Genomic DNA, 25,451 nt, shown 5'->3' with positions numbered 1-25,451 from the left:
CTGCTCCCAGCCTGCCGCTTCTCGGGGGTTCCTGGGCTCCCCTCGGCCGAGGCGCCCCGACGCCCCGAGGCGCGCCAGCTCCGGAGCCCGTCCCCGCGCCACCCCGCCGTCTCCCGGGCCGCGAGCAGCCGGGCCCTCCCCGGGCCTCCCTCCGCCCCCAGCCTCGCGCGGCACGCGGGGCGGCGGCCAGGGGCGGGTGCGCGCCGGGGTCGGGGAAGCGCGGAGGGAGGTGCTTCCGGGACAGAGGGCGGGCAAGATGGCGGCGCCCATGGAGCTCTTCTGCTGGGCTGGGGGCTGGGGGCTGCCGTCCGTGGACCTGGACAGCCTGGCGGTGCTGGTGAGGGTGGCGCCGGCGCCCTCTGCTGCGCCTTGGAGCACTAGGGAGGGAGCATCCGAATTTTGCCGGGGCGCCTCAGCACGGGCGCAGTGGGGGAAACTGAGGCAATCAAAGAGCGTGGGCTCGGTGTGGGCTCGGTGCCCTACGCCTTAGCTGAGCAGGTTTTGCGCAGCAATAGAAAGAAGCCTGGTCGGGGACTCAAGAAATGGGTTGTCGTCCTTGCCCATCCACTGACTGGCCGTGTGACCTTGGGCAGATCCCTTCTCTCTGCGCGCTTTCTTCATCCGGAGTTTACTAAAGCTGAGGAATCTCAGAGTTCTCAGTCTTGGCATTCCTGGCTCCCCTACAGCCAGCCTCTCTTCCGCCCCGCTTTCCTCCTCCTCCTCCTCACCAGACAGCATTTACTGAGCTTGTTTATGGAACCAGAGGGGCCACAGCCAGGCTCTGTAGAAAGAGCTTTGGAGTCAGACCAGTTTATCTCACTCATTCACTCCCTCCTTTATTTAATAAGCAGGTATTAGGTGTCTTCCAAATACCAGTCATTGGCATGCTGAGATAAATGACTTGGTCTCTCCCCTGGAGTTGTTCGCAGAAAGGCAGACATGTCAGCAAAGAAGTGTAATAAAATGCACAGGTCTAAGGTATAAGCAGGAACAGGCCTCAGAGACTGCCAAAGGCACATGGTCAGTGCTTCCAAGAAAAGGGATATACGGGTTAGAAAAACCTCTGGGGGTAGGTGCTCCAGGCGGGTGGGAGGAGAGGAGAGGGGACAGAGGGAAGAATTTTCCTGGCCGACTTGTAATCGTGGAGAGTCCGTAACCGCTGAGCCCCGTTTGCCCGTGGTAAAATGGGCACAGCGTTAATCGATTCTTTTTGCATATGAGGCAATTGCTAAGCACAGATCGTAGCACAAAAGGTATTCAATAAATGTTATTTCTCTTCTTGCTTCCCCTGTGGGGGCCACATCCCTGACCTCTCTGCCTCCGGCTTCTTCCCTGCAGACCTATGCCAGGTTTACTGGTGCCCCACTCAAGATGCACAAGATCACCAACCCCTGGCGAAGCCCTTCAGGTACCCAGTGTCCCTGAGCGTGGTTGGGGAATGGAGCACACGGGAGTTGCGGGGGGGCGGGCAGGAGACAGGGAGACGGATAAGGATGCGGTGCAAATACGTGGGGGTGGGCAGCTAAGGGTCCGGTGTGCAGACTTCTTTCTCAATGTCAGGAGCTCTGCCTGCGCTCCGGACCAGTCATGGAGAGGTCATCTCAGTGCCACACAAGATCATCACCCACCTTCGAAAAGAGGTAGGTGGCTCGGGGAGGGGGACCGCCAGTGGGAAAAGTTCAGTCAGTTCGGCGCAACACATTTATTGAGTACCAAGCATATGCCAAGCTAGAGATAGGTGAGCAGAGCTGCAAGGAACAGGTGGTGTGACGCGGGAGACATGTAGTGTCAGTGTGACGTGGTAAACAGTAGGCCAGAGATTAAGCTGGGGCACTGTGGAGGCATCCGGAGCCACAGAGCCTTCTGCCTGCTGGGGATGGTGTCACAAGGAAGCGGGGAAGGAGAGCAGAAGAGAGCAGTTGGCTCAGATGAGGCCCTTGAAAGTGGCACCAGAGAGGGACTTCTCAGGGCCATTGTCCTTTTTTCAGGGACCAAGTCGGGCGGGATAAGGGGATCAGGATGGACAAGGCTTAGAGCCAGGCGGAGAAGTCGAAAGAACATTACAAGTGGAAGGGGGAGGCCTGGGCTGTGCTCGTCACTCTCCCCTGTCTGTGTGACCTTCGGTATGTCACTTGAGGTCTCAGAGCCATAAGCTCCTTATTTGTAAAACTAGGGGGCTTAGTCAGGATGCTCTCCGAGGGTCCTGCCAGCTCGCATGGCCTGGTTCACGCTGGGAACACACCGTCAGAGGTGCGACCCTCTTCTTGCCTTCTGTTTTCCCCAAAATGAAAGAGCTGGGGAATTAATGGAGGCTTGAGAAGCATGGAGAGAGGGAAGCCAGGAAAAAGCCAAAGTTCCCGCCGGGCTTCCTTATGTAGGAGCAGCGCTTGCCAGTTTCTAGAATCTTCTAACACAGCCACACCGAGAGAAAGAGATTAGGGCCCCCAGCCCGCAGGGGAGAAAATGAAGCTCAGAGAGACGTCAGGAGGTTAAGAGGTTATCTGGGGACGAAGCTCACTGGGGCTCTGGAGGGGGTGCTGAGCACCAGACGGTGGAGCCTAGGAAGGGGTGGCAGCCTGAGGCCTGGGACACGGGTGGCATGTGTGTGCTGGTGGCACCTGGACCACGGAATGAAATAGAAGAACTAGCCAAGAGCTGGGTGTCAAGAGAACAAGGCTGGAGGCCCTGGGCAGGGGCTCGCTGGGTCCCAGGAGCCAAGGATGGCGTCCCCTACTCCTGAGGCGTGGGTGGAGGCCCTGCTCCACTGTTAGCTCGAGGCGCCTGGGCTGGGGAAGTTACTGCGAGGAAGCTGCCGTCAGCAGGCACGGCACCACCTTTCCGTGGAAACTCCGGGAGCTGCTCCTGGTTTGCGGCCGGGCCTTCCTCCCCCAGGGGCGTGGGACCTCGATGGCTGGCAGCCTCCAAGGCCCAGGCTTTGCACCAACAGCAACAGGCTACTGTCTGTGCCCAGGCCAGGAGCCTCGGCAGGAAAAACTCTTTATTCTCCCTCTACTGCACTCAGAGGCCAGTGAGGAGGTACCAGATAGGGCGCCCCTGGGGAAGTGCCCCGGAGCCCCCGCATTCACGTCATGGCGGGTCTTTCCTCCACAGAAGTACAATGCCGATTATGATCTGTCTGCCCGGCAAGGGGCAGACACCTTGGCCTTCATGTCTCTGCTGGAGGAGAAGCTGCTCCCAGTGCTGGTGAGTGTGCCCAGACCTCCCAGTGTTCATGGCCAGCGGGGACGGGGGCGAGGCACAGCCCCCAGCCCCCCGGGCTTGGAGCAGCACGGGGATCAGAAGCCCACCGGAGTCGGGCAGGTGCACTGGCTCAGACCCGCCTCTGCCTTCGTGTTTGCCCGCTGCAGATACATACTTTCTGGGTAGACACCAAGAACTACGTGGAAGTGACCCGGAAGTGGTACGTGGAGGCTCTGCCCTTTCCCCTTAACTTCTTCCTGCCCGGCCGCATGCAGCGGCGGCACATGGAGCGGCTGCAGCTGCTGCTCTGTGGGGAGCAGAGGCCTGAGAGTGAGGAAGAGCTGGAGAAGGAGGTACCTCTGGGACAGGGGGCTGTTGTGTGAGAGGCGCCCCGAGGCCGATGGCCAGGAGCGGGAATGCCTTGGAGGGGAGGTGGCACGGCGCCCGCAGCCGCAAGCCTACCTGTGTCCTCCCTGCAGCTGTACCAAGAGGCCCGGGAGTGCCTGACCCTCCTGTCCCAGCGCCTGGGCTCTCAGAAGTTCTTCTTTGGAGATGCGTGAGTGTGACTCCGGGGGCAGTGAGGTGGCTCGGAAGGAGGTGCGGGTTCAGATGCAGCCTCAGGGGCTGGGGCGGGTTTAGGCTCTGGGCGAGAGGTCCTCGGGACAGACCCGGGGTCTGGTGACAGTGGGGCTGTGTGTGTGGGGCTGGAGCCACCCCAGTGGTGCAGGGGGGCGGGAGGGCTGCCAGGCACAGGAGGGGCCTGCGGGGCTGTGGGGCGCTCAATGTGCCCTTTATGCAGCCCTGGGATAGAGTCCCAGTCCGGGCCAGGCTGGCGCCACCTAGGGAGCCCTCCCCGTACCAGGTCCAGCGGGGTGTCCTCTGCTCTGCTGGTGGCCCCCGCTGCCCGGGGCCGCCGCCCCCCCCATCTGCACCCTCTGCGGGGGGCAGCCGTCCACCCCGCCCCCTCTCTGTTTCAGCCCCGCCTCCCTGGACGCGTTTGTGTTCAGCTACCTGGCCCTGCTGCTGCAGACCAAGCTGCCCAGCGGGAAGCTGCAGGCCCACCTGCGGGGGCTGCCCAACCTCTGCACCTACTGCACCCACATCCTCAGCCTCTACTTTCCCTGGGATGGGGGTAAGGGGCAGACTGGTGGGGGGGTGAGCCCCGACCCGGGAAGGGGCGGCGGGGACCCGGGCGCCAGCCCCCCACCCACCTTCCTTCCTTGCCCCTCAGCTGAGGTGGCGCCGCCACGCCAGACTGCAGCGGGCTCAGAGACGGAGGAGGAGCCGAACCGGCGCCGGAACCAGGTCCTGTCCGTGCTGGCGGGGCTGGCGGCCATGGTGGGCTACGCCGTGCTCAGCGGCATCGTCTCTATCCAGCGGGCGGCGCCTGCCCGGACGCCCGGCACGCGGGGCCTGGGCATGGCCGAGGAGGACGAAGACGAGTGACTGTCCTCGTGTGCCCAGGACTGGTTTTTCTACTGTCATGCATTCCAGAGGTCCCCGTGTTTCCCCTTTGTTGAAACGGCCGGAAATGGGGTGTCCCCCCACAATAAACCTGCTCACACAACTGGGGTCAGACATTCTCTCTGTTGAGAGGCCACTGTTAGTCGGTGCCAGGGGCCATCCGGGGGCCTGAGTCCCCCCAGGTCCTGGGCCGCCTAGCTGCCTGTGCCCGGATGCTGACATGCTTCCCCAGGGGGCCCGCTCTGCACCCCCAGGAAAGACAGACAGTTCTCAGTGCTGGGTCCAGCTTCCCAAGTCCTTTCCTTACCCTCCCCCACCCCCATCTCGTGTTTGTACAGACAGTGAGCTCACCCCGGGCCTGGGCCCAGCTCCCACAGGCAAGCAGCACAGAGCACACGCTCACACGGCTTAGGAGTGGGGGCCAACGGGGCTTCGCAAGGGGCCTCCAGCCCTGGCTCCAGTTAGAGGGCAGAGTGAGTCACCCAAACCACTGCTCCTGGGCTCACGTCACTGAAGCTCGCCCGGTGCCGCTGCACCCTCTTTAGCCACAGACAGCCCATGAGCCGATTCTGTCCCTTTAATGTTCGTGTGGAGCCCAGGCGCCTGCCGCGGTGTCTGCTCGCTCGGTCACTGGCGACGCCACAGATAGGTATGAATAGAGTAGGCAGGCGAGATGGTCTCCAGGAAGCCCACGGCAGGATCCTGGATGGTGACAGGCACATCCTTCGAGGAGCTGCGGGGGCGGGGAGAAGCTGAGTGTGTGTTCCTGCCAAGGCCACCGTCCTGTCCCCAGCCCTGTCCCCGGACCCTGCTGCCGTTCTCACCGGTTTAGCACGACCACAACTGCAGAGCCATCGGGACGCACCAGGGCCACCGTGTCCAAGTCGCTCTTCTCACTGGCCGCCAGCCCCACTCTCTGGGAGCCCTCCGGAATGAACTTGCTGGGGTGGGGACAGGCACCTGAGGACAGTTTCCACCCACCCTTCCCCGGGGTCCTGCCAAACCCTTGCCGGAGCTCGGCCCTGACCGTCCAGGTCTCAGGCCACGCGCTGGCACTGCCTGCCCTCCAGCCCCAGTGTCAGCTCCATTGCCATCAAGTCACTTCCTGCCCCAGTGGTGCAAGAGGAACAGGTGTGCCCTCCTAGTTCCTACCCTAAACTCCTTCCTGTCCTCGTGTGGGGTGACGTAAGCCGGGGTGGGAGGTGCTGGCCTGCGCTGGCGTGGGCGTGCCCAACCTCACTCACCTGAAGTGGCCGAGGTGGTAGAACATGGGCTGTTTGTAGAACGTGTCCTTGGCAATGTCCACGATGATGGGGCTGTCCACGAAGTTGCGCACCCAGTTGGGGCCCCCTTCGAGGTTTAGGGCCAGGTTCCAGTCGGTCCAGCCGACCACGTGGTAGAGGAGGTTCTAGGATAGGGACAGGGCAGAGAGACGCGGCTTCACGCTGGGTCCCCAGATGGTGCAGTGAAGGGTGATGGGGACGGAGCTGGGCCGCGGCGCCTCTGCCCTGTGAGAGGGGGCTCTGTATCTAAGGTGGTGAGGGCGGAGGTTCCCAGAGAAGCTGAGAAGTCCCAGAGGCTGGCTCCGCCCCAGAGCCAAGCATTCTGGGAAAGGGTGATGGGGCGCACAGATCTGGGAAGGGAGGGCGAGACAGGGATCATGGCATCCCAAAATCTGCCCCAAAGAGCAAGTCAGCCGGGAAAGTCGGTGTCGGGGGGTGGGGGTCTGCGTCGGCCTTCAGTGAGGCTCGGAAGGGGTCAGGTGACCTGCTTCATGCAAAGGGAGAAAGGTCACTCACCGTGATGATGCTGTGGCTGTACTGCATCCCACGATCCCAGGACCCTAGCCGCACACTCTGCTCCCAGAACTTGGAGCCCACACAGGCCTCTGAGGCAAAGAGCATGGTGTCGGGGAACAGGCGGTGTGTCTCCCCTAGGGTGGCTTTTGCTGGAGCCAGAAAGTCCAGGTACCAGTGTACAGCGATGCCGTGAACGTACTTAGCTGCCTCGGGGTCTGCCAGCACCTGTGCAGGGAAGAGGAAGGACACCTGTGGAGAGGGAGCCACTGAGCCTGGGCCTTGCACAGAGGGTTCTAGAAGGGGCCTGGGGCCCTGAGAGATGGGCAGTGGGATGACTGTAACCAGAGGAGGTCAAAGTGACAACCATGGCACCCAGAGGGGGCCGCCACCACCACAGCACCCCAGGGTGCCATCTGGGCCCCTGGACCCAGCCCGGAGTGCTCTGGGAAGCAAGAGTCAGGGAAGAGAAGGCACTCTGGGAGCCAGCCATTTGGGTGGCAGATCTAGGGGTCACTAGGTTACCACAGGGAGGTCCTGGGCCTTACCACCTGGGCCCAGTGGGGCAGCAGCAAGCGCTGGTCATCCATCATGAGCAGGCGGACGCCACGGTGTGTACTGTTGGCGAGGGTGGGGCCCAGGTCACGGGCGATGAAGTCTCGCTGGTGCTCAGGGGTGAAGCCCAGGCACTGGAAGGGGTACCCGCTAAGCAGCCCTGCGGAAGGCTCGTTCTCGGCCGTCACCGCCCAGAACCGCAACCTGTGCTCGGCGTAGGCATCCAGGAACCTAGCGGGCGACGGGTGTGAGTGAGCATGACCCAAAAAGGGGACCAAGCCCCTGGGGAACAGGAGACCCAACGAGGGGGGAGAATCGGGGTCCGAAGTCTGAAAGGCCCAGAGGGTCAAAAGCTGAGCTAAGGAGAGTCACATCTGCACGTGGAACCAGGTTGAGACATAGAGCGGGGTATCCGAGAGTGGGGGCTGGTCCAGACCCCATGGCCTTGCTGCTCCCTTACTTGATAAAGTATCTGGCCCAGGTCTGGTGGTAGTGGTCCCCCGGCCGACCCTTGAGTGACCCCCTGCCATTCACTGCCCCATTCGTCTTGAGCCAAGTGGGCGCTGTCCAGGGACTGGCTAAGAGTGAGACGGGGCGCTGGGCAATCTCTAGGGCTTGGTGAATCAGGGGTATCTAGGAAGAAACGCAGTGAGGAGAGACACTCAGAGTTGGAACAGACAGGCTGGCCCAACCAGTGCATCAGGCCTGCCGCCAGCCCCGCCCTCCACCCCCTAGCGTGGAACAGCAAGGGCCAGGCTGTCCCTCTCAAGACTGCTCCAGCATGAGGCTTCTCAACCGCCAGGCATGAATGCCACCAGGCAGCCAGTGCCCACCTTGAGCTTGACATCCTCCTCTGAGAGGCTGAAGTTGTGCAACTCGAAGTCATCGGGGGTGTCGGCATAGGTGTAGATGCGGATGGAGAAGTCACAGCTGGCCATGGGTACCCGGATGATGTTGTACTCAATTCCTGTAGAATAAGACCAAGATAGGAGCGTCTGAGTCATCAGGAGAATGTGGGAGCCAGCCTGCCCCTCGCCAGTCCTAAGCTACGTCTCGGCCAGGACCAACAGGAGCTTGGGCTCCTGGGTGGGAGCCTGTGGAGCCAGGCGCCCCGGGAAGCACAGGCCTCCTGAGCCCGAGAGTCCTCAGGCACTCAGTGGAAGATGGGTAGGACAATCTCATTTCTGTGGGCATTGAGAGAGGACCCGAATGTCAGGGATGGGCGGAAGTCAAGGTCAAAGGAGATGTCCAAGTGTCAACTGCACTGCCGTCTCGTTCCCCTCCTCCTCACCTTCCTCAGAGAAGTACGATTTGAGTAGCAGATTCCGGGCAGGGGGCGACAGGGCAAACATGTTGAGAGCAGCAGCATCTGTCATGGCCCCTCCAAATCCCTTTATTTTCTGGAACTTCTGATCCGGCTGCAGGGTCAGGAGCAGCCCTGAGGACACCAGCAGAGAATCGAGGATGTCAGTGCGCAGAGGAGGAAGCCCGTGGAGCCTACGAGCTTGGTTCAGCTCCAGGGCAATCCCAGCCGGGCCCGGGGGGAGGCCATGGTGGCTACCTGTTCTCGTCCGACGGGCCTGGACAGTCCCGAGACTCAGCTCCATCCGGCGCCCACTGCGGGTGCTCTCATAGCGGCTGAAGGTGCCAGGAGCAGGCAAGGTCAGGGGGTCAAGAGAGTCACAGTACGTAGCATTGCAGACACAGACCACAGAGCTGTAGCCAAAGCTTTGGGGGCTGCAGGGGCGGGCACCTGGGGGGGAGGAAGCACAGGAGTGGGCGAAGGCTGAAGGCCGAAGCTGGAGGGGAAGGCGTACTGGTCAGAAGGAGGGCCTGGACGGTGGTTTCAAAAACCCCCTTGCCGCACCCCCACCCCAAGGCTGCCTCAGTCACTCAAAAGCATTTCTGGAGCACCTCTTGAAGTCCACACCAGTTTGCCAGAGGCCACGAGAGGGTCACAAGGCAGAAGGGAGCATCGGGACTACGCCCCTCCTCGACTCGCTCACCTGATGCCCAGGAGACTGCCTGAAGTAGAAGTAATCCTGCGAGGGTGGCAGTCAGGGTGCCTCCCCTGCCCAGCGGCTTGGGCCATTCCTGAGAACAGAGTGAGGAGTGGCTGGAGGGCAAGCCCCTCTCCACCCCTCACCCCTCGACCGCCCTCCCGGGCAGCTCTTGGCTGCCGATGGGTGTCCGCAGCCTGCTCTCCCACCTTTAAGAGGAACGGCACAGGCCCTCTGCTAGCGACAGCCCTCCCTCCAAGCCCCCTGCTGTGCAGCTCTCTGCGCACCCCAGCCAGGACCCTCCTCCACGCCGATCCCCACCCGTTTATCTCTCGACTCCCCCTTGCCTCCATCGGTCCCTCCATCGGTCCCTCCATCAGAGTGCCATGAGGGCCTGAGTTCGAGGAGAGTCTGTCATTCATTGTATTCCAGAGCCTGGATGGCCGGGATTCCAGAGGCAAAGACCAGCTGGGAGCCGCGGGCCACTCACCTCTCTGGAAGGACTTGGGAGCTCCATCGCCGGACAGGAACACCGCAGGGCTCCCCAGCCTCGGAGAGGACGGAGGGTTTGCTGAATAAGAACAGGGATGCAGGAACCTCGGTAGCTATAGACATCAGACTAGCCTCGCAGGTTAATTTCAGCGGAACAGAATGAGTGGGTCATGTGATAATTATGGACGAGTCACATGATACAGGAAGTGAGGCAACGGCAACCATACTTGTAAAGGGCGACTGGCTTCCCCTGGGCGGTCAGCGGTTCCACGCCCTGCGAAATCCCGGAAGGCATGTGCAGATGACAACTTTAGGAAGCATCTGGATCGGAGATCTGAGGGGAGGGTTGGGGCGATGCTCCTGAATCTCGGAAGACGGAAACCACATTGCTTTCTTGAGAAAAAAAATGTGAAAGTGATACTAACAAGCCGATACTAATAAAAAGAATTCCACTGTGCACAACGCCGGGGCGGAGATGATTAAGGCAGTCCTCACCCTGGAGAGGGGTGACGAGGGGTGACGAGGGGAGTCAGACGCCCAGGTTGTTGTAGATAAAGGCAAAGGGTGACAAGTGTGCCCGGAGGGACCCTCCAGGGTGGGGGGTTATCCTGGAAGGCTTCGGGGAGGAGAAGGCAGATAGTAAGCAGCAAAGCGCAAGGAGGGCAAGGCAGGCCGGGAGGGAGGGGGTGGTCTGCACCGTGCCCCCGGCCCCCTCGCTTCCCGTCAGACGCGGGTGCGATACCTGCTTTTCGTTTCTCACGGGACGGGAGGCTGTGGCGAGCAGCCGGGGAACTGGACGGGCTGTGCACGGCAGATCCCCGGGGGGGCGAGAAGAGGGTGTCACTGCGGTTGCGGCATCGGGCGCATGGGCCGTATCACTAATGCTCTGGTGGGAGTGGCACCCACAAGCAGGACCTGCCCGACTCATGCCTCCCAGCCTGTTCCCCCACCCGTGAAATGCAGGTGACACCAAGCCTCCCCAGGTAGTCACGCCTGGTGCAGAGGACGCGCTCGGCACCCACTTGTCTGTTGTGTCATTTTGTGTATTATCTCAGGGAGTCTTTCTGGATACACGCCAGGTAAAATTGATAATGTCTCCTTCCAGCTTCCCGAAGTGTTCAGCATCGTCTCCATGAGGCCAGCTGGGCGGGGAAACCTGGCTCCCCGCACTTACTGGCTGGTTGACCTTCAGTAAACGCTCCACAGCTCTAAGCCTCTGTTTCTCTGTGTGAGGGGAGTGACAGCTCCTACCTCACGGCACTGTCGTGAGGTTTAAACACAATAGCATGTGTGTCTAGTACGCTGCTGGGCACTAAATATGACAGCAAGTCAAGCCTGTGTTTACGGAGTTCTGTCAAGGAACGTCTTACTCATCCCCCGCAGGTGGCCTGACACAGGGTGGGGAGGTGACAAGCTGTTGAACCGCAAGGAACCATCATCACCGTGTCAGTATCTGCCCCATCCAGACTTCCTGTTTTTCCAGGAAATGTGGCACAGAGCTTGTTCCTGGGAGCGGGGCAGCTGACATCTGGGCCTCACTTCCCTCTAGTTCATTCACGCCACAAATATTCCTTAAACTCTTGCCCCTGCCTGCGCAGCTGGGTTTGGGGGCCCCTCCCCTCCCAGTTCCTCTCTGCAGGAACAGTTCGTGAGTCTCGTTTCTTCTTTTTATCCCTCGGTTTGTCAAAATCTTCCAGAGCGGACGCCATCACACCTGGTCGATGCCACCTCAAGTGACCCATATCAAAGGACTTCGCCGAGATAATTTACAAGTTTCACAGTGTGAAGTCTGCCCTCGAGACGTTTATATTTTATTTTCTAAATAAAGTTGGTCATTAAGGGCTAATATTTGTTGAGTTTTCTATGCAACTTCGTGTGCATCAGACCCTCACCCCACTCTCCCTCACTCTCACGAAGCAGATACTGTTATTTTCTCCATTTTAGGGATGAGGAACCTAAGACTCTGAAAGGTCATTCAGTTGCCCAGAGGCCCTTGGCTACTCGGTGGCGGGGCCTGGATTCATATCCAGAGTCCTGTGACACACATCGCATGTTCCACGGGTACCTCCAATGTGCCGAATACGCTGGACACTGCTTATTTTCAAAAGCTGCTGTGTTTGCTTTGTGGTTTTAAAATCGACATTTGTTTTTTCTACAGAGGGTTCAGACGAAGGCCACGTTGGCTTCTGAAGTGCTGACTACATGGCAACATTTCTGGGTTCACTTTCTCCAAAGGCATCGGCCGGGGGCATACCGCTTCGATGATGAAACGAAATCCAGAAGTCCCAGGTTTGGCAAGAATGGTTGATTTTCAGCCGGGGAGGGGCGGCCGTGCCTCTGTCCCTGGCCCCCACTGTCCCCGCCCTTGAGACCTCAGCCCTACAGCCCGAGCAGCCCCTTTTCACAGCAAATATTTTCTAACATACTCTTTACACTCCTGAAATGAAAGCATAGATAACACGACCTGCCTACATACATAATTTAAAAGAATCAATACGGTTTCCTTATCTGGAATGTAAAGGAAAAATAATTGGACTATTTTTTTATGACAAAATATGTTTTCAATAAGTAATGCTCAGGCATGATTACCTAGGAGATGTAATGTACCTAGACCTTACACTAACCTACATGGAATAAATTAGGATTTCACGGAAGAAGCAAATGAATTAGTTAAACAATTTTCGAGAAAAATTTCTAAAGACTATGTTCATAATAATAGGGGACAATTATCATTGTGTTGCTTAAAACATAAACACAGATGGGATATTAGAAATGTTTAAAAGCCAGTCATAGGAAGGAGTCAGCATTCCATAGCATCTGTAAATTCAATAATATTGACTGCTCTTATGCATTTGATAAGGAAAAGGATAGTCTTTTTAACAAACAGTTTCTGGGACAAGTGGATATCCATATGCGTGAAGAAAAACTTAGACCCTCATCTCACTCTCTAATCACAAATTAAAGCAGAATAGGTCCTAGACCCAAACGTAGGAGTGAAAACTATAAAACTCCCAGAAGAAAGGACAGGAGGAAACCCTTGTGACCTTGGATTAGGCCCTGGTTTCGTTTTTCTTTTTTTTTTGAAACAACGATCAGCATTTATCATCTCACTTAGTTTCCGTGGGTTGAGAATTCAGGAGTGGCTTAGCTGGACAGTTCGGATTTGAAGTTTCTTGCGAGATTGTGGCCAAGACGCCGGCCAGGGCTGCAGCCGTCCGTAGGCTCGACTGGGCCGAGGTTCTGAACGCAGCTGGTGAGGAGGAGCTGCCCGTTGGCAGAGGCCTCAGTTCCTCACCGTGTGACCTTATCCACAGGGCCGTTTGAGCATCCTCACGACATGGCGGCTGGATCCTCCAGAGTGAGTGATCTAAGGGACAGCCAGGCAGAAGCCACGACGTCCTCGCCGTGCGAGTCACACACCACCATTTCTACAATATCCCATTGGCCGTGCAGCTCTTCGCTACGCGGTGCAGCGAGGGGACCAAAGAAGGTGTGAACACCGGAAGTGGGGTGCGGATCGCCTGGGGCCGGCAGGAAGCAATCTACCACGGTTCGCCCTCTGGCCCTCAGTAAGTCATGTCCCTCCCACGTGTGAATACTCGTGCCTCCTTGGGTTCCCCAAGCCTCATCGTATCATAGCTACAGTCCAGAATCTCGCTAGGCAACGGTCTCTTACATATGATCCCAAAGCGCGAGTGACAGAAAAAGAGAAAGACTCAACTTAATCAAAAGGAAAAGTGTTTGTGCTTCAGAGGATGAGATCAAGAAATTTAAAAGACAACCCACGGAACGAGGAGAAAATCTGCAAATACCTCATTGAAACGTCTAAAGATATTACGGAGCTGGAAATACTCTGCACCGAGTAGATTGATGTAATGACCTCAAGACAATGTATTTTATTTAAGTGTCCTTCTCTACAATGATCTTCTAAGTTATTAGGTTTTTTCCCCCCAAAAAAGTTCTTGTAAATCTTTTCTGCATTATCATATAATAAAGTCCTGTTGGTTTGTATTCGATTTTATATTTGCATATGTTGTTGAGGGGAAATTCCCGAAGTCAAGAAGAATGCGAGATGTTTCTTCCTCGTGCAGGACTGTCCTGCGTTTTACAGAAACGTCTACCTTTCCGTCCTCCGTCCATGAAATCCTCGAGCCTCCCAATCTGGTCTCCACTAAAGACACACTTTCCAAAACGTCCCCTAGGGGGCGACAAGAACCGCTGCCCTGGGGAGTCGCCTCAAACACCTGGGTCTCGCTGCCCCGCCACTAGGGGCGTACCAGGTAGGTGGCCACAAAGGCGTTCCTCGGTCCCCTTTGCACAGCATTTTTAAAAAAGACGCAGCTAAACACACCAAGGGAGGACGGGAATAACCCCGCCCCGGTTCCGCCAGCCCCGGGCCCAGCTGCGGGCTCAGCTCTGATAGCGAAGTCCAGCCCTGGAGACTGGCAAGTGCCATGTCCCAGGCTGCTTGCTAAAGAGGCCTTGGAGCAACTCCCCAAGCAGGACGCCCTCTCCCAGGCCCACCGTCGCCTCTGGCCAAACCAAAGAGAGACACTTTCTCAGTCCATGAACAGCACAGTAAGTGCTCAAAAAATACTAACTAGATGCACGGATGAGCAAACCTCGTCAATCAGCCCAGAACCTGTCCTTTGCGCTCGGGTTTCCGATCTGAAGACACACCACGCCCAGTTCCCGACACCAAAAATGACTTCGTTGTCCAGCGAGAACCCCTCTGCCTTTTACGAGGGTGTGCTCTGCCCTTGAATTCACCTGGTTAACCAACTCTTTTCTTTTCCAGATTTATTTGAAGAGATATAATCGACATATAACATTGTATAAGTTTAAGGTGTACAAGGGGATGACCAGATACATGTATACGCAGATGATCACCAGCAGTGTTTGATTAACCAGCTCTTACCACTCTTAAACAACAGCCACAGCAGTCACGTGAAGCCCAGTGCAAATGGAACGTACCTGACCTCACGTGCCAGCCTATATTCTTTCTCGAGAGGACAGCCAGTCTTTCACGAGTGGCCACTACATGCATTGGCCTGGCAAGTCCGTGTTACAGATGACAAGACTGAGACGCGGAGAAGTTAAGTAAGTGGAAGAGTCGAGCCCGAAATTCAGATCTGCGCGACGCGGAAGCCCAAGCAGCCCTGGGCCGGCACGTCACGCAGCTTCCCAGGGACTCCGGGACTGCATTTTCAGTCTCCCTTAAGGTTATGAACACTTGCAGAGCAAATTTCATGGTTCCTATTTCTTTGCGACCTCAAAACTCTTCACTCAGAGGGAAGCGCAGCATCGGGGTCTAACGTGTGCTGAATGAACAGGATGTGGCCAGCTAGCCTGCCATTCGGGTCCCTGCTCGTCAGTGTGTCGGGGACTGTTCTTGCCGATGTCTGAGCCAAAGCAGCGGTGAACTTCAGGAAGAATGAGGCTGGCTCTGAACGTGAGTTAAAGTGAGCCCTGATGGAGGGGACTTGGTCGAGGCCACCAGAAGCATGGATTCCAGGACCGGGCACCCGTGGGCCACTGTTCTGAGTTTCCCACGCAGGGCTGTAAGAGGCTCGCGGATGAGAATACTGTCATGCAGGTGGCAGGAAGTATGACTGTCATTGTCACTCGGCCTTTATTCTTCCCTCCAGGGACAGTCCGAGGAGTCACGTGTCTCAGGCTCCCACCTCTCGCCTTGCTTCCTGTGGCCGCCACCGGCTCTCGCATCCCCTCGAGGAGGGGCAACATGGAAGGGTGTCTCGGCATGGACACCAAAGCGACTCCACAGGGCTTAAGCCCTCACGTGGCTGTTCACTCCGTCAGAGGCACCGGGAAGTTACCTGATGCCTCCAGCTTCTGTTTGCTCGGCTCCAAAGCCGCTGATTGATAAGCGGATTTAACGCGATGACGTGTGTCATGTCATCATTCACGCCAGACTTCTGGGACGGGCGGCTACACTTGAGGAGCCTTCTCTCCAACTTCCCCGCCCTGCTCCAACACTGCTCTTGCCAAGGCCACTGAGCCCTCGGTGGCTCAGTCCACGGACGGACGATGTTCAGCCCTTACTTGACTTGCCCGTCGCCTCGGCTGACACGTGGCCGCTCCCTCCTGAGGCGCTCTCCCCGTGACGCCCTGTGGCTCCCTCTCCTTCGCAGGCTCCCCTCCTCCCTCTGCCCGCAGGTGCCCTCGGGGTCCCGGGCCCTCTCTTCTCGTACATCACACTGTCTCCAAAGAAACACCCCCTGGCTCCGATTGCCTCCTAGCTGCTTCTGGTTCCCGCAGCTCCATCTCCTGGGACCGATGCCACGTGGTGTGACCTTCCCTCTGGGTGTCTCACAGACACCTCAGCAGGGCCAGAGAGACGTCGGGTCCCCCGGCCAAACCCGCTCTCCGTCCTCTGTTCTCTCCCCGGGCATGGAAGCCCTTCCTCCCAGAGCTCGGGGCTCACTCTCTCTTCTGTCCACCCCTGTGCCCTTCGCCCCATCATTCATCTCCTAAACCGCAAAAGCATCTCTCTCTCAGGCTCCTGACCTCCACCTTCCTCCTCCAATCCATTCTCCAAGGAGACCTGGATGGTCTAAACAGAAATTCTGAAGCCACCAGTCTCCCTCCTCAAAGCCTTCGGTGGCTCCACACAGCCTTTAAGAGGGCCTCCCACATCCTTGTCCCGCCCTCGTTTGTCACCATATGCTCCAACCCCACTTCCTCCAGCAGGCTGCGGTCCACCTTGCCTCTCCTCTCTGGCGCGAGTACTTTCTTCTCCCCTCTTGACAAAATAAACAGTTCCTCTTTCCATCGTGAAGGCCTCAGCCTTAACATCGCTGCCGTCCGTGCCATGTTCCCGACACCTCTGACTGGGTTAGGCACCCTTGCTACGAGCCCCACAACAAATGATAACTGGGCTTCTACTTTGTGGCAGGCACCGTTCCAGGTCCTAGGGATACAGCAATAAATAAGATGATAAAGTCCCTGGCTGCATGGAGCTTATGTCTTAGTGGCTTGGCTGGTAGACAAAAAAATAAGAAATATCATTTCCTGTGGCCATGAGAACTGTGAAGCAAAGTAAAGGGGTAGGGGGTGCTCGGTACAGCTACTGAGGGGGGTAATTGGAAGTCGCGACTTTAGAGAAGGTTGGGGGCCAGATTCTGCAGGGCCTCGGTGGCCAACGAGTCTGAACTTTGTTCTAAGATGGAAATTCGCTGGAGAGTTTAGTGCGGGGAACTGATATGATCAGATTTATTGAAAGCCCCCTCTGGCTGCTGCGTAGACATCAGACTGAAGAGGGCAGCGCCGAGGCAGGGAGACCAGGGGCCAATTACGGCCTGCGATGGACTCGGCCTCTTGCTCTACGGCCTTCGTGCCTCCGAGGCCTCGCGCAGGCTCTTCCCTCGGTATGCGCCACTGGTCACCCCCATGCCGCCTGGTCAATGCCTAATTCATCTTCCAGAACTCACCTTGGATGTCATTCTCTCCCTCTGCACACACCTGTCCGGTGACATCTCCTCTGTAGCTCTTATCACGTGAACTAATTGCGCAAGCGGCATAGGGTCCGTTCTAGCGCCCAGCGGCCTAACTCGCCGGCCTGCCGACCATCGCGTGCGCAAGCCCAGCCGGGCATGGACCAGGCCGTCCGGGCTCCTGGCCCTACCTGGCGCTGGTCCGGGGCTCACCAAACGTTTGTCGAATGACTGAATAAATGACACAGACCTTATTCCCACTCCATCCCTCAGAAAGCAATTGGCGAGAGGAGGACTCGAAGATTCTAGCCCGTCTTCTTGGTTAGTAAATTATGACCATCCCTACGAATGACAAAGACAGTGATGAAACGGTGACATGCAAAGGTAGGCGGGGGAAAGTTAGAGCCCAAACGGTGCTACACCCGCCACGCCTACCGTGGGCGAAGCAACCGGGGCGAGGGAAGCGCCACTGCAGCCCGGCTGTGCCCCCCACACGACGTGCACGGCCGGCCAGCGGGGCCCCCAGGGAGGGAGGCCGCGGACGGTCAGGGCGAGGGACGCAGGCCCCTTCCGCGAGCCTTGTTGGTCTTCCTAAGGACAAACGGCTCCCGCTGACCAGCTGTAGCCCAGATGCCCCGCGAGCGGATTCGGGAGTCTCCTAGGAAAGAGGGCGCGGAGCGGGAAGCGCGCATGCGCCCCGGCGCACACCCGCCAGCCGGTCGTCATGGGTCCGGGGAGACTGAGTTCTGTAGACGAGTCTGGCCCTCGGAAGCCCAACAGGATTTTTCAGCTCCCTCTTCTGGGAAGCTCAGGAGAGGGAACATTCAGTGCCTGGAAACTCCCCCGTTGGGAACCCCAATCTCCACCTCCTCCTACCTAATTTTGTCACCCTGGCTGCACCCCAGCCTTCCCTGAGGTGGAGTTGTTACGCTGGTGAAGTATTCAAGAAGCTTAGCGTCCCCAGGCCATCTGTGGGCAGTGCCCTTCTCTACTCCCTGCCCTCCTTGTAGGGCACCGTGGCAGCTGTCCCCCAAAATCATAGGGTCCCAGAGGTGCTCTCAAGGCCCTCCTCTGCCGCTTAAGTAACTTGAGTTTGTTGAGGACTTACTAAGTGTTAGACCCCGTGCGATGAGCAAGTCCCTGCTCTCAGGAGCTCACGTTCTACGGGGATGACTCAGACAAACACAGGATAATTTTTAGGTCGTGGTAAACGTTCAGAACAACCTGTCAGTGTGACAGAATTGGGGTGCTCAACGAGACGGCGAGAATGGGGACTATGACCCCAATTAGACAAAGGCAGTAGTTACAGGACAGGGCAGCGAACGCTCGGCCAAGAGCAGGTACAAAGGCTCTTGTGCGAGGCGGGCCAGGTCGGGTGGTACCCGACCAGTTTCAGAAGGAGTCTGGAGACAATGCAAAGCCACTAGGTCTGGGCGGAACTGTGGTGTGACGTGATTTCGTTATCAGTTTGCTGAGTGCAGAATGGATTGTCTGGAAGAGGGCAAATAGATCAGTCACTTCAGAGACCGGCAGAGACTGGCAGAGACCGGCAGAGACCGGCAGAGACCGGCGGCTTGAACTGGGTAGCCGGCGAGGCACGGATGGATTCAGGATAGGATCAGAAGTGTTGGATGATGGGAAAGAATAAATCAGGATGAGTCCTGAGCTTTAGGAACATGCCACTGGGTGAGTAGTGGTGCCACCTGAGGGGGAACAGGTGCTGGGGGCGGGAATCAAGAGTCGAGTTGTGGCCATGTTGAGGCTGAGATGCCCATTAGAGATGTCAGGTTGGAAGTCTGAGCCCATGGAGGGGTCAAGGAGAGAGTTACCCACCGACACATCGATGGCATCTAAAGCCATGGGTCTCGGTAGAGACCTCTGCAGACAGAGTGGGAGGAGAAAAGGCCCGAGGGGAGAGCGCTGGGCCCTCTGGTGCTCAGCAGTCCGGCAGGAGGGCGAAAGCTGCAGAGGATGGCGAGAGCATACAGCGCGGGGAATAATACGTCTCCAGAGACTAGCAAGGGTTTGAAAAAGAGGAAAGACACTGATTTTCTGAGTAAATGCTTCTTAGGGGTCGAGCGAGGTGCAGGCAGAGAAATGGCCAGTGGGTCTGTCGCTTTTGGTCACTGAGCGGTGCGTGGGGAGAGGAAGCGGGAGCCTGCGGGAGTGAGCGAGGGAGCCCAGGGAAGGAAGACAGAGAACCTGTCGCTAGGAAAAGGAGTGGAAGTAAGGTGTGGCAGCCGGAAAGAAACGTAGGTGTCTCGAGAGCGCTTTCCTAACCATGAGAGATGCTAGAACAGGTTTCGGGGGTGACAGAGAATGATCCAGGAGAGAGGGGAAAACTGAAATTTATTGAAGGCTTACTTAGTGTGGTAAGAGCTTTACAAACATTCGTCCTCACGACAGATCAGGCGACTGAGGTTAAATAACTTGCCCAAGGTCATGCAGCGAGAGGTGGCAGAGCCGAGGGGCCACCCGGATTTTTGACTCGTCATGCCTCACCCCCCAGGCGCACAGGCACACAGCCCCCTGTGCTCACACACCCAGGACACGCCTTGCTCGGGCCATCGTGCCCCTGGCAGGTCAGAGAGAGCCGCTCCCATGCGGGGGGACACGACTTGGTTATTTTCTCCTCCAACGCTGTAAGCAGGGGCATCTCCCCCCAACGGCCTGAACACCATGCATCACAGGACAGAAGCACTCCCAGGCCAGAGGAGCAGGGGCAAGCAGCAAGGGCCCCCAGAGGTAGGAGGGGAAGAGATACTTTTGGGGGTGTTCGGCGGGTTTCTTTTGGTGCTGGCCAGTGCGAGGGAAGGCTGGGGGCTGCTGGTCCCAACCAGCTGGAGCCTGAGGCACCGACATTCGTCCGGATCTGTCCCGTGCGGCCAGAAGCCCGGGTCAGAGCCCGGTTTCCCGGCTGCCCCCATTGAGGCTGAGGCTATGGGGTCGGGCACCTCGCTCCAGCCGGCAGCCAGACAGGAGGCGCCGCAGGGAGGCGCCGGAGCTCAGATCGCCGCAGCTTCGAAGGTGGAGGCTCTCCCGGCCGGGCCGGCCCCACGGGCTCCGGGGTACCTGTAGCACACAGCGGCGGGCATCGATGTGGTCCAACCTGAAGCTCCAGGCTTTCCTGGGTATCTTCCCAGGCTCCCCTAATGCCCACCTGCTTGTGCCCATGGGCTCCACTCCCACTGGGGTCTGGGGCCTTCTTGGACATCTGGAGGAAACGAGTGACCAGGCCCCGGCCTGGCCAGCTGCCCTTCAGGTCCCCCAGGGAGTGGGCAGGTGCAGGGCCTGAGGGCAGGGGGACCTTCTGGAGGGTGGGTACAGGGCGCCGTTTCTCAGCTGAACGGGCACGTAGCAACTTGGGGGCAGGGCAGCGGGCTAGACGGGAGAGGCAAGCTTCAGAGCAGAGCCCTGGGGAGAGAGAGGGTGGGTGGCACGGGAGGTGCAGACAGCGCCAGGTGGCACGCCGCCACCCCCACCCCCAGGCACCAGCCACGGCCTGACCTGTGTCTGCAGAGGAGATAGAAGCAGCTTCTTCCTCAAGCACTTTGGTATAAAAGTCCCTGAAGCCAGCTGGGAGGAGAGAGAGGCAGGGCTGAGAGGGGGTGCTTGGGGGCCACCACGCCAGGCCCACCCCCATCCTGGGAAAACTCAAGTCCAGAGCAGCTTTCACAGCCCCTGCACCCCACCCCCAAGCAAGGGGCGTCGTCTCTGCCCACGGGTGGGACAGTGAGCCAGGACGGGCTGGGGCCGTCTGGTTCCCAGCCGTGACCTCACCCGCCCAGCTCTCGGTGGTGGGCGTGAGCACCCCCTGTGCCGCACTAAGCTTTCGACTGCACGATGGCATTCCTCGGGTACCTGCGGTTGTGCTATTGCTACACCTGTTTTACAGGTGAGACCTGAGGCTCGGGACGCGGCCTAAGCCGGGAGCTGTGGAATTGGGTTCGAAAAACAAACCCCCCTCTTTTAGCCGAGAGCAATGCTATCGATGGCGCGTTTCCAGGTGAACATTCGAGAAGTGTCTACCGCAGGGTGACCGCACCCTCCCTCCCCGCCCCAGGGACCCTAACTGTATCCCAGGTCCCGGCGGGGGACGCCTGGCCGCTGACTCCCAGTGCCTCTTCTGCACGGGCGGGGGTGCTCACCGGCGTCGCTGGAAGTGGTGATGCCCGGGTCGCTGTGGGACCGTGGCAGCGGCGGCAGAGGTGGCGGCGGAGCCGGGTGAGGAGGCCGGTACCCCGGTGGGGTGAGGGAACCTGAGCTGTCGCTGAAGCGGCGGGCTGGCGCTCGCGCGGAAGGGGCCGCGGCGGGCTGGCCGCCTCCCCGCGGGGCCCGCCGCCTCAGCTCGGGGAAGCAGGGGCCCGCCCAGGGCGGCCAGCCCTCCAGCCGGTGACAGCTGCGGGCAGCTGCGGGGGCACCCAGTGGGGGCGGGGCCTCCGGGGCCGAGCAGGAGTAGGAGCGCGCGGCCCTCGGGGGCCGCCGGGGCAGCGGGCTGTCCTCGAAGGGGCCGCGCAGGCCGCAGTCCAGGCTGAGGCAGTAGCCGGCGCGGCTGCGCTGAATGGAGCGGAAGAGCACGTAGTCCACGGAGCGCACGGAGCCCTGCAGCTCCAGCAGGCACGAGTCCTCCGACGGGCTGGAGCCGCCGGGCAGGTCGCCGATGGCTGACAGCACCAGAGACCCGCTGTCCATGGACACTGTGGACGGCAGGGGGCGCTGGGTAGCACCGCCAGGCGCGGCCCGGGCAGTGCGTCTCAGGCCCAGCCTCTGCGGGCCGCGATGTCCCCAGCTTCATCTCAAAGGAGACAGGTAAGCCCAGGGTTCCCAGAAGCCACCACCCTCGCTTGTCCCTACACCACCAACTTGGCCTTAACTCCCTTCTTTGCCCCCACCCAGCTCTGCTACCCAGGCAGCCGGCCCCTGCCCACCGCGCCCACTCCCTCCTCACCATCTATGACGGAGGACACTCGCTCGTAGATGCAGGAGCCGTCGTGAAGCTGAGGATCAAACAGAGTGGCCTGCGGAAGACACGGGGGTCCAGGGTCCAGCCCTACACACCGATGTGGCCACCCCCATGGGCTGGATAGAGCTCTGGAGACCTAGATTCCAGTCCAGCTTTGTCACTTTGTACAAGTCACTTATGTGAGCCTCAGTTTCCACATCTATAAAACAGAAATAATAGTTCCTACCCCCCCGCCCCCACTTCACCAGGCTCTAGGGAAGATCAAAGGTGAAGGTGGATGTGCCAGTGCTATAGGATCGTGAGGACTGTGACTGTCCTTGTCCAGTGCCTGCAGCTCACTCCTCACTCGGCTTTTCAGGCTCTACCCCGGCTTCCTGGCCCACACCAAGCCCTGTTCTCACCTGGCTGTCTCCTCGTAGCCCCATGACGGCCTCATAGGAAGGGGGGCAATCGGTAGGGTACAAGGGCACGGGGCTGTCCATGGAGCCATTGTAGGTGATGCTGGCAGGATGGAGGAGAGGGTCAAAGCCTGGCCAAGAACTCCCCACCCGCCCAGGCCCCGGCCCAGCCCCCCTCCCCCTCCTTAGTTCCCGCAGCAGGACTCCGCCAGGCCGCACCTCTGCGCATCTGTTTCCGAGCTGCAGGTGTATTCTGGGGGATAGTAGGGAGGTGGTGGCACAGGCGGTACAAATTCCTCCAGGTCCAGCATGGTGTGTAGAAGAGGTGCTGGGGGCGAGGACGCACAGCCCAGAGGCCCCAGGGGGCCCGAGACTGAGCGCTCAGGGGCCAGTTGCTGGGCAGCAAGGAGAACTGTAAGCCTGGTTCCTGGGAATACCACTCCTCAGCGCCCCAATTCCTCCTCTCCCATCGACATTTTCTGGCCCCGCCCCCGCCGAGAAGCTCAGTTCTGGCCCCTCCCTCAGCCAGACGCAGCTCCCCATCTCACCCTGTCCCCACCCAGGCTCTGCTCTGGCCCTGCCCATCTAGAAATTCCTCTTCTTTATGACCCACCTGCACCCAGAAGCACCGCCAGCTCTCTGTCCCCATCAGAACATCGACCCTGTATCCCACACTCATCTAGGACCTTCCTGACTCCGCCCAACTTCTAATCTCTCTCTCTTCCGTCCCCTTTGCCTGCCCCACAGTGGCATCACATACGTCTCTTACTCCGTCGTGCCCCTCCTCACCGCCCTGGAGCCCCCTAAACATCCCTACGGTAACAGACACGCCCGAAAGGTGCCCCACAGCCCCTGGTGCTCAGAAGCCAGTGCTGTGGCCACCGCCCCTTGACCCCAGTCCCAGCATGCACACCCCTGCCTCCCATTATGCCTTTCTGGCCTTGACCCTGGCTCCCCTCACCGTGTGCACAAGGTCCAGGGAGAAGATTTGGATGCAGCAAGCAATAGCTGAGAGGGTACAGATTATGGCGGCGCAGATGGTGAGCCCGCAGACGCTGAAGAGCAGGTTCTGGGCAAGGGAAGAGAGGGAAGGGAGTGTGAGAGGGGCCTGGGGAGAAGGGATCCCGCACATCCTGGGCCTTGAGGACCCCAGGAGGCGGGGCATGGTGGGGGAGGAAGGAAGGGTGGAGGTGGGGGTGCACGCTCACCTTGAGGGCCCCTCGGGCTTCATCGCAGGTGGAGTTCGGGGCGACTTTCAGTTCCTGCCCTGAGTCGGGACAGGGCCGGAGGAGGGGAACCGGGGGGCAGCACACGCAGACCTTTCCTTCCTGGTGGACGTGGGGACGGCGAGGCAGCCGGAGTCAGGACAGACCCAGGTGTGCCGCACACCCCCCAGCCAGGTCTCCCCGGCTCGCCCCCCTCACATCTCACCATGGAGCAGTCCCGGAAGTCTCGGGCCAGCTGTGCGTTCTTACAGGAGAGAACGGAGCCAGCCATGCTGAGCATGACACACAGCACCGAGAGCAAGGAGAAGAAGGAGATCTGAGGGGACAGGGCACCGGTCAGGGCTGGGGGCTCCGGGCGCCCCCTGCACGGAGGCCGCCACCCTCCTGCACACACGCGTGCATCCGGCTGGCACCAGCCGGAGAGCCGAGTCCCTTCTCTGGGGCATAAACGGGCATCCCCTCGGGTGCTGGGCACCTGTCTCCCGGTGGGCACCAGACCCTGGCACCTACCACTAGAGTGAATGGCCGCTTCCAGGACACAATGCCAACCACCCCAGAGAACGCCAGCTGGGGAAAGAGTGGGCACCGGCTCAGCCTGGCAGCGGAGGCACCCGAGTGAGCCCCTCGCCACAGGGTGCACCCAGCCTCGAGAGGAGGGAGAGGACCAGGAGAGGGAGGAGAGGCCAGGGTTCGGACTGGCAGCTGGTGCGGAGGGGTGGGGCCCAAGGAGCCGCCCCCACCCAAAGACTGAGTACCCAACTCACCGAGAATCCAGCCCAAGACGGGCAGGACCTCTTGATGCTCTCAGTAGTGGTGACCGAGGAGGCCACCATGCTGAAGGTGACCACCAGGATGCCCAGGAGCACCTGGGCCAGCCCCAGCGTGAGCAGGGCCTGCAGCCAGGGCCGGTGGAGGCGGAGGTGGGTAAGGCCCCGAGTGCTGGGCCGGCTGGTAAGCGAGCGGCTGGAGTCACTGGGCGAGGGCATCATGCCTGCCGCCCGGCTGCCTGCGTCTCGCTCCGCACGCCCTGGCGCTTGGGAGCATCTCAGAGGCGCCCAAGGCCCCGTCCTTCCTCCTCTCCACCCGACTCGCTCTAGAGCCCACCCCCTGACTGGGTCCCCTGGGACATGGCCCGGGGACTCCAGCTGCGGGGGGCGCCGAGGGAGGGGCGTCACGGAGGGGCCGCGGAGTGCTCCCTCGCCAGCAGGGGCACTGGACGGGCACCGTGCCCGGGACGGCGATGAGGACGCTGGGGCACAGGCTCATCGCATCTCCCTAGGGAAGAGGGTCGCCGAGAAGGGCCTGTCAGGGAGTGAGGAGAGGGCGGCGGTCGGAACCCAGGGAAGGGTGGGGAGGGTAAAGACGAGAAGGATGGGAAAGAAATCTAGAGAAGAGGGGAGGGGTCGGCGCGGGTGACTCTGGGGACGCGGTCGGAGTGTCCGAGGAGCGTCCAGTGGGATCCGAGGCTGCCGGTTGGGGAGAGGCCACGGCGCCGCTGTCTCCCGGGTCGCCTGCCCCCCCACCCCTCCCCACCACGCTCCGCCCCGCAGCTCGGGCTGCCGCGGTCCAGGACTGGCGGGGATGGGGATGGGACGGTGCGAGAGGAGGGGCATGGCGGCGCGGTGCACCCCGGGAGCTGTAGTCAGGGCCAGAGACCCTGCAGGAGGGGGAGGGCAGGAGCAGGCGACCACGCTGGCAGGAGCACGCGATCTGCCCCTTAGGTGAGCTCTCTCCAGCCCCTGCCTCTCCGCGGCCCCAGGCCCGAGCTAACAACCCTTCCGGTGCCCACTGGAGCCCCACCCAGCCCCACCCAGCCCCTCAGGCCCCGGGGCCGCTGCGTTCCCAGTGGAGGCAGCAGCTCTTTCCCCGTCATTGCTGGCGAGGGGGGAGCAGGGCTCCCTG

The 25,451-nt window shown here is 59.8% G+C and overlaps 3 protein-coding genes across 6 annotated transcripts; 1 reads left to right on the top strand and 2 right to left on the bottom strand.

Moving 5' to 3' along the window:
• The first annotated feature begins 202 nt into the window (after positions 1-202).
• Positions 203-4,768, top strand: MTX1 (metaxin 1). Of its 3 annotated transcripts, none has more exons than XM_039849647.1 (8): positions 203-337; positions 1,339-1,408; positions 1,561-1,640; positions 3,112-3,204; positions 3,369-3,554; positions 3,681-3,757; positions 4,179-4,333; positions 4,433-4,768. In XM_039849647.1, exons 1-8 carry the CDS (start codon positions 257-259, stop codon positions 4,645-4,647), a joined length of 957 nt encoding a protein of 318 aa, XP_039705581.1. In that variant the 5' UTR covers positions 203-256; the 3' UTR covers positions 4,648-4,768. The 3 variants fall into 3 exon arrangements, with proteins under 3 accessions (XP_039705581.1, XP_039705582.1, XP_039705583.1); XM_039849648.1 differs by lacking the exon at positions 203-337 and adding an exon at positions 398-1,020; XM_039849649.1 differs by lacking the exon at positions 203-337 and adding an exon at positions 1,099-1,253.
• Position 4,769: 1 nt separating this feature from the next.
• On the bottom strand, positions 4,770-9,685 carry GBA1 (glucosylceramidase beta 1). The gene is made up of 11 exons (XM_039849631.1): positions 9,507-9,685; positions 9,023-9,110; positions 8,578-8,769; positions 8,308-8,454; positions 7,850-7,983; positions 7,477-7,649; positions 7,010-7,247; positions 6,465-6,689; positions 5,910-6,073; positions 5,490-5,606; positions 4,770-5,398 (listed from the first exon to the last, which is right to left on the bottom strand). The coding sequence occupies exons 1-11, from the start codon at positions 9,531-9,533 to the stop codon at positions 5,293-5,295; spliced, it is 1,611 nt and encodes a 536-aa protein (XP_039705565.1). The 5' UTR covers positions 9,534-9,685; the 3' UTR covers positions 4,770-5,292.
• Positions 9,686-19,292: 9,607 nt separating this feature from the next.
• On the bottom strand, positions 19,293-25,309 carry ENTREP3 (endosomal transmembrane epsin interactor 3). Of its 2 annotated transcripts, XM_039849619.1 has the most exons (12): positions 24,314-25,307; positions 24,060-24,116; positions 23,755-23,865; positions 23,532-23,651; positions 23,285-23,392; positions 22,543-22,718; positions 22,327-22,426; positions 21,911-21,980; positions 21,111-21,659; positions 20,470-20,538; positions 20,123-20,376; positions 19,293-20,034 (listed from the first exon to the last, which is right to left on the bottom strand). In XM_039849619.1, exons 1-12 carry the CDS (start codon positions 24,536-24,538, stop codon positions 19,861-19,863), a joined length of 2,013 nt encoding a protein of 670 aa, XP_039705553.1. In that variant the 5' UTR covers positions 24,539-25,307; the 3' UTR covers positions 19,293-19,860. The 2 variants fall into 2 exon arrangements, with proteins under 2 accessions (XP_039705553.1, XP_039705554.1); XM_039849620.1 differs by lacking the exon at positions 24,060-24,116 and having other exon boundaries at positions 24,314-25,309.
• Between the last annotated feature and the right edge of the window lie 142 nt (positions 25,310-25,451).

This window comes from Pteropus medius, unplaced genomic scaffold (genome assembly GCF_902729225.1).
Source record: "Pteropus medius unplaced genomic scaffold, Ma_sr-lr_union100, whole genome shotgun sequence".
NCBI lineage: Eukaryota > Metazoa > Chordata > Mammalia > Chiroptera > Pteropodidae > Pteropus > Pteropus medius.
This window is presented reverse-complemented; position numbering and strand designations above follow the sequence as displayed.